The following is an 8,198-nucleotide window of genomic DNA, read 5'->3' as shown; positions in this document are numbered from 1 at the left end:
GACGTATCCTAAGAATTTAGGAACAGCCAGTCAGGAGTAATCTGACCAAATTTAGCAACCAACTATTTACATATCCAAAGATAAACAAACCTATCTGATCTCCCAAACCAGAAGTTGGAAAGTTTTTGTTAAATCCTCATTGAACAAAGGAGAGAGAGAGTGATGATTCAAACCTAGCCAGCCTTAACAATCTTAATCCCAAACACTGAGCTATTTCCCCAGTCCGAAACCGAATAGCAAGCATCTGTTTGTCAAACACCTAAATATCAAGCTCTTGCATCATTATGCACATAGAAAGGTTAAGTGTTCATTAATTTAAAAACAAGTAGTCATTAAATATCCACACTATTTCCCCCAGCTCAGCAGCCCTTACTACAATCCCAAATATGCAACCTGTGTCACATAGTGACAGGCTAGATTCTATTTATATATAGTATATATGTATATACACACACATATTTCTGTGTATATATGTACACATACACACAGTACTAGGTACAAATGGCAATAGTCCCTGCAAAAATTCATTTTCAGTTGAGGCTATGGCTCCTGTGCCTTTGGGTGGTTTTAGACTTTAAAACTGAAAAATACTACTAAAATCTCACAACCTTACGACAAAATTTGATTGCTTGTTCAGTTTAGCTTCTCAGTCTAAAAATGGCTATAAGGTAAGTTTTTATTTAAAGGAAAAAAAAGCAGCCGATTGAGTTCAATTTCTCTCTCCAATTTGGCCAGGCTATTTTGCAGAAGTTCCTCCTAACTAGACTAGAAAAATCTGTGGTACCTTTCAATGGTTCTTGCCTACCTTACTGTCCGTGTTCACGTTTCAAATTGTGTCAACAGAGCCCGTACTTCCGGGGTCAGCTGCTTGGCAGCCTTAGCTGCCTCTGTGATAGCCTTGCGATACAGGCCCTTTCTCTTCTTATTAAAGCGTGACTGGAAGTTTTCTAAAAAGGGGGACAGTTGCGATAGAGCAAGGAAAGATGTTGTTGGAGACCCGAACCATGAAATACGGGCCTCCTGTCGAACTAAGAGGCCGTTATCTTTCCGACTCACAGTTATAGTAAGAATACGGGCTGGCCACCAAGGGAAGCCATATATCTTGGCCCAAACAATGTCCCCTGCACATATGGTCCTGCCATCTGGTGTGACGCATTTAGAGACGTTTTTGGAAAAGACTTTCATTTTCAAGGAATTACTGAGCTTTTTCTCTTCCTTTGAAGAAGAGGATGTGGAGGAGGTGGAAGGTGCATGCATACTGCCTGGAGGAAAATCAAAGCTTTCAGAAGAACTACACTCAGAGTTGGAGGATTTCAAATCATCTGTGCTATCAATGCTACACACTGATGCACTGGAAGAGTCAGATTTCTTTTGATTTAGGGTCATGTAAACAGAGATATTGCTTTTGCTGCCCTTTTTGCCCAGTGTCTGTGGTTCCTGCTCACCAGGTACAAGCACTTCATTTGTGTCCTGAACCTCACTGTTGGCCTCTTCAGGGCCTTTTGAGGGACTCTGATTTTCTGAAGGGGCCTCACCTGCTGAGCGGGTAGAGGTGCAACGAGACTGGGGCTTGGGTGCCAGCTTGCCACTCCGCATTTTCTCAAGTCCCGTCTTCAGAGAAGAGTCATTTTCTTCATTCCTGTACCTTTGTGGTTTTAAACGAACCCGGGGTGGAAGGGAACCTGAGCTAGGATTCTGATATCGACGTGTGAAGTGGACTTTTGAATGTGCATTTCTGGATGCAGAGGTTTCACTTTGCTTCTTTTGTGCCTTTTCTTTGGCAATTTTCAACACTTCCCGAGCTTTTGCATGATCCATGTTCTTACTCTGGAGCACTTTTTTAGTATTTAACTGAACTTTTGATGTCTTCGCCTGAGCAGGAACTTTGACTACTCTACCTCTGCTGTGAGCAATATTTGAAACCTTAACCACAGCATTTCTTTTCTGGCTTTCATTTTGTTTTTCCCCATCCACTTTATGGTCAGCTTTCACTTTTTGTTCACAGTAGTTACACTTTCATTTCTCCATTTTCTATCTTCATATTTAGAAGAGTCACTTGCACTACTACCTTTTCTAATTTCCTTTTTTTTTCAGCAACAACACTGTTTTTACATTTGTCACATAGGACTTGCCTGGGTCGTAGTTTAATAGCATTCATTATTGAAGTAGGTTTTTCCCTGTACATTTTTCGTTTGGGTCGCTTAATTTTCCCAGGAGTGGCTGAGGTATTGATTGGTTATATGTGTCCCTGATAAACAAAGGGGGCGGGTAAGGTGCTCCTTCGTGGAAGAGTGGTGGTGGTTTGGAAGTCCGCAGGCTTTCAGCCAAGCTCGGCTCAGGTGGCGGGACAGGAGAAGGGTTGTCGGGAACAGCACCATTCACTTCACACTTGACTTCTGTCCCTTCTCGGAATGTATTACTTTGGAGCTGCATGGCTTCAGGGTTATCCTTATATTCCCTTTTGGTAAATACTGTCACAGGGATCCCGTGGGGCCCAAACTAAAATAAGCCATTTCCAAACAGGTGAGATACCATCCGTGTGTGTGCTGTTGCAGGAAACAGAATGGAGAGCCGTGAATGGGAGTCTGCACTTCATATCTTTTGGACAGATCCATGAGGACCCTGGGGAAGAGCTTCTCCCCAAGGCGGAACGACACGACGAGTGCGTCCTCAGTGATGTGGTCCAGCGTGACCTGCACCTCTGAGCCGGGGATGAGCTGCGGGCTGGGCAGCGGCGGCTCCTGGCGCTCCTCGGGAGCCAGGGCTGGTCAGGCAGCGGTGCGGGGGAAGGGGGAAGGTCAGGCCCTCAGGCTGCGAGCAAGCTCCTCCGGTGGCTCGAGTGGTGACTTGTTGGCCTGAGAAGCGGATGGCTGTCCCGTTGGCCTCGCCCACCGGCACAGATGCTTCAGTGGCTGTGACCGGGAGGGTGTCAGTACCGGCCTCGCTACCAGGGATGGGCTCCATCTCTGCTCGGCCTCGCCGTCGCCCCTCTCCCCGGGGGACGCTGTAGTTGCTGCTGCCTCTGCAGCCACAGCCCGCCATTTTTTTCCTCTACATTTTGTTTTTAATTCATTTTATGTGCGTAAGTATTTATAGCTTATCTAATAAAAGACAAAAAGAGTAATTGACGGTACCTTCGCTATGCTTTCCATTGGCTAATCAGGGCGATATGCAAATTAACAGCCAACAAAGATGGCAGTTAATTTGCATACTAGGCTCCAAGAGGTGGAGCGAAGCCAAACATACCCGAAGTCTGCCGAACAACGAGGCCTCACGGCCCTGGGATCAGCGGAGCCACAAGGCCTCACAGCCCCGGGATCAGCAGATCCCCGAGGCCTGACGGCTTGCGGGGGGGCCTTTGGCCGGAGCCCAGCCAGAGGGAAGGCCTGGGTCCCAGGTGCCAGAGGAAAACTTCCTAGGGGAAGGGAAGGCCTATTGCACGAATCTCTTCTTGCAACAAGCCTCTAGTATATATATATTAGAGGCCCGGTGCATGAAATTCATGCACAGGAAGGATCCCTAGGCCTGGCCGGAGATCAGGGCTAATCAGGGCCTTCAGCTGCCCGTTGCTGGCCATGACCTGCCACTGCTGACCACCCCTTGGTGGTCAGTGCACATCATAGTGAACGATAGAACTGCCAGTCTCCTGGTCAAACTCCCTAGCGGACACTTTGCATATTAGCCTTTTATATATCTAGATTTTTAATAGTTTGGAACCATAATAGAATAGTTGGTATGAAAATTGTGGAGCATGTATCTTAACTGCACAAATATTTGTTTCTTCAAGCTGTTTACTTAAAAATAGGCCATAAGTTTTGGATATCTTTACCTACTAAGATAATGATTCATTGTATCCAAAGAAATTACTTAATAGCAGAATGTTAGGGTTTTATTTGGTCCATATGCTCACCTTGGAATTATCAGATATTTTTAATTTTACAAAATATAGAATATATCTATGCATTTTGACAATCATTTTAACTTTTTAGAATATAATGGCATTAGTCACTTTTAATATGATCATTGAAATTTGGATTTACTCTTTTTATAGTGGATTTTCAAGTCCTTTGTCCATTTTATAGAGTTCATTTTTTATTGATTCATATACAGTTCTCTATATATTTAGATGCTTATCATTCATTAATTATATGTGTTGGAAATACCATCCTACACATGGTGGCTTTCTCACTTCCGCATTTGGGCTTTTACACAATGCTGATACATTTTTATTCTCTTTTTGGTATCTTGTGATTACTTGAATTCTTAATTTTAATGTGCTGTTTTTATTAGTATTAAAGATTAGCATTCCTTTAAGATTGATATTTAAAAACTCCTTCATTATTATGATTTCATCAAGATAGTTTCTTATATCTTTAACACCCTATGGTTTTTCCTTTGGATTGATCTATTCTTTGGGCTGAGTCAAGGAACACTTTTCATTTGTTAATATCCCCCTCCCACTATGATTTATTAAAAAGTATATTATTTCCCCATTTTTCTGTCACTTTTGTCATATATACTGGGTAGGGTAAAAGTAGGTTTACAGTTGTTCATGTGGAAAATAATTAATAAATAAAAATACAAGAATAAACTGTATTCCTATACTCCCAATTGTAAACCTACTTTTGCCTCGCCCTGTATATGTGTATGTGTGTGTCTGTTTCTGTGTGCACAAGATTGTTATTTTGATTACTTTATTTCTAACACTAAAGTGGTCGTATTTACAGAGCATGGCTTTATAGAAAGTCCCAATGTTCTCCCATTTTATTCTTTTTTTTGTCAACAGTGTCTATTAAGTTGTGGGACAATTGGTCTTGCCTGCAATGCCAATTAGTATAGAACCCAAGGAGTAGGGAAAATTGAGGACATCTTTTAAAGCTCTTTTGGGAGTCTCTTGTCTCCTGTGGTAGAGGTGTGGTTGATGTGAATTGAGAATTCTCACTTTAATTATGATGAAAGAAATGACCCTTTCTCAGTTGTGTGGTTATAGAAGCTGGATCGTGAGATACCCATACTCTGAGGCAGCACATTTCTATTACATACTCCTCTTCTTTCTCTCTATTTTTTTCCGTGTTTTGTCAAATATAGGATAGTCATAAGCAATTCTTTGTTCCTCTTTCTTTTCATTTACCTCTTTTGGAAAATAAGCTATTTGAATTAAGTTAATTTTAATCCTAGTTCTCATTTAGACAAAGGAGTTAAGTTGCTATTAGTTTCTACACTAAGGACTCTTTTGTAAAACATGTTCTCTTAGATACTTTCAATCTGATATTTTTAAATTAATTTTTGCACATACATAAATTTCATAATGCCCTTTGCATATCTGTCCTACTGAAAAATAATAATACACATTTTTAAAAATAGGTTTATTATACAAGAAACATTTGGACCAAATAATTTATGTGATTTCTTAATAATTGATAGCTTTATGATAAAAAAATTGTTATATTTGTTTTCTTCAATATGCCTTTTGATATTTTTATTATAGTTCATTTTACAGGAAGGCAAATAACAGTAACTAATGATAATGGTAGATTTATTTAGAATGAATGTGAGTTAAATAGGACACTTCTTTTTTGAACAGTTTAAAGACATGTATAAGAAAATCCAGATATTATAGATTATTGAATGTGGTCAATTGAATTTAAATCTTTCAGAATCCAACTATTATTGATGTGAGTATTATTATAATCTTTATCTTTTCCACATGCATTCAAAAATAGAATTTTTTATTTCTTAAAGAATATAATGCATGCTAAAATAAAGTTGTTAAAATTGCTCATTTTGCAAAATGTTCTCTATATTTGGTTATAACCACAAACTTAATTGTTTCTGAAAAGAATATGTTCTACTTTGAAAATAAACCAAAACATACAAACTCAATATATATTTCTCATAACTAGAGATGTATCAAAATCATCCATGGGACACCTACATTACTAAACACTATTATAAATATTTTATTATTAATGTTAGCTTTTATCTCCCTGAAATAGTCATCTTCTTGAATCATACTGTTCTCCTACATTGCATTTTTTTAAGTCCTGGATTGAACAGCAAAACCATTTCAACATATTTCATATTTTTACTTGCCTGTGCTCAAAATGTGTTCATTTCTAGTAAAGAAAACTATAAATAATATTTTGACTCTTTTATAAGGTTTTAAATCAACCATATGTAGAAAGCTGATAAGTAAAGGAACAGAATAAATTGCAAATCTATTATGTTCTCTTTTTTTCTTTTTAGTATACAATTTCTGGTAGGTTGTTTGTGATGCATTATATCCTGTGTCCAAACTGTCAAAATGGTGAGTAGAGATACACAGTATAGCTTCCACTGACTTTAACAGAAGTAGATGAGCAATTTTTGAGATGCCAGTTGTCTGGCTACACAGACAATACGATTAGCCAAAGTGGCTCATGATATGACAAACGAAGGAGATGAATTTCTCATTCTAATTCTGCTTATGTCAAGTGAATCTGCATGCACAGAATAGTCAAAAATAAAAATATTTTTGGATTCACATTAGACCTTATTATGATTGTATTTAAAAAAAACACATGTGTTTTATAGGCTCTATAAACAAAAGGCAATTAGTTAAGAAATAAAATATTATTTAAGGAGAATTCTGAGTCATCTTTTAGGTGGAAAATAATCTTCTTATGACCAGGAATTTATTCAAATTCTAAGAATAAATTTTTATAATACTAAATATAAACAATGTTAAACAGGTATATAAACCTGTCATTTAGCTAAATTACTATTGAGAATTTTATATACTTAATGGTATATACTGATTTGTACTGTTTGTACTCATTGTGATACCATGGAATGTATATAAACTGTGGACTCAGTGTTTGGTACAGATCAACACTTTCAGCCTTATATTTGATGTATGGTATTAGAAAAGTTACTCATCCTTCCTGAATCTAATTTTTTCATTTGTTAGTGAAGAATAAAAATATCATCTATACTACAGACTTATGAAAGTTATTTATACAAAATTAAATTAGATGGTGAGACCAAAACACCTTGCACTTAATGGCAACAGTTGCTGAATATACTTGCTTTTTTGTTGTTGTTTTCCCCGCAATGTCTTATGCATTGTGATACTTTTTTACTCTTTTTCAAATTTCATACATATCTTTTTGAGTTTTAGAGTCTATCAACTATATGTTATTAAACTATTACAGGGGAAATTAAAAATTAGAGAAGTTAAGTCACTTACTCAAAGAGCAACACTAATGTGGAATTCCTACTCTAGACATGTAATTAGGTCCTAGGAGTCAGCAATTAAAAAAATAGGAACAAAAAGGCTAACTTACACACATAACTTAGCAGAGAAAGTAGTTTAAATAAGTAATTAGAAAAAATGTTTGATATATTGTATAATTAGTGTAATATGTATGAATCCAACTATTAAGAAATAGAGAGTGTGTCAAATCTCAGAGACAAGGAGGGGGTGTGTGGGTGGGAAGAGATCAACCAAAGAACTTGTATGCATATATGCATAACCCATGGACACAGACAATAGGGTGGTGAAGGCCTGGGGTGGTGGGGTTGGGGAGGAGCTAGAAGGGGTAAGTGAGGGATAAAAGGAGTCATATGTAATACTTTCAACAATAAAGATTTTTTTAAGAAAAAAATAGATTTAATCAATAAATAGCAAATTACATGTTTATTTTACAGAACTTGGACTTTAGAGATGGGTCACTTCAGGCCATGCAGTAATAGCACAGTGGCATTACTGTCTCATTTTCCCTCCATCTTCTCATTCCATTATTCATAGCATGAAGTACCCATCCTTAAGTTACCACCATATCTCAAAGTGTCTGCTGTAGTTCCAACCATAGAATCCATGCTCTAAACTGAAAGGAAAAGTAAAAAAGGCAAAACTTTAAAAGTGAACTAATGGAACAGACAACAGAAATGTCCAGGTACCTATTTTTCACTAAATAAACTCTCACAGATTTCAAGTAAATGATGCAAAATAAAATCTTATTTTTAGTCCAGTAATGTCATCTTATTGAATTCATCACTTTGTCCGTGAGTGTAATTTTTACTCTTTTAAAATGTTTTATCTCACATTATTCCAGGTAAATGTTCCAGTGTATTAGTTTTCTATGGCTGCTGTAAAATATTACCACACAATTAGTGTGGCTTAAAACAACAAAAATTAATATATTATAGTCTGGAGG

General features: G+C 37.5%; 1 protein-coding gene across 1 annotated transcript; it reads right to left on the bottom strand.

Annotated features, from left to right (window-relative positions):
- Positions 1–687: 687 nt before the first annotated feature.
- LOC102245513 (PWWP domain-containing protein 2A-like) lies at positions 688–3,042 on the bottom strand. Its single transcript, XM_014538905.1, is given in 6 exon segments — positions 688–1,991; positions 1,994–2,087; positions 2,090–2,217; positions 2,220–2,500; positions 2,599–2,764; positions 2,856–3,042. Coding segments are annotated over 6 exon segments (2,028 nt in total). The 3' UTR covers positions 688–819.
- Positions 3,043–8,198: the final 5,156 nt, after the last annotated feature.

Source organism: Myotis brandtii, unplaced genomic scaffold (assembly GCF_000412655.1).
Source record: "Myotis brandtii unplaced genomic scaffold, ASM41265v1 scaffold204, whole genome shotgun sequence".
Lineage (NCBI taxonomy): Eukaryota > Metazoa > Chordata > Mammalia > Chiroptera > Vespertilionidae > Myotis > Myotis brandtii.
This window is presented reverse-complemented; position numbering and strand designations above follow the sequence as displayed.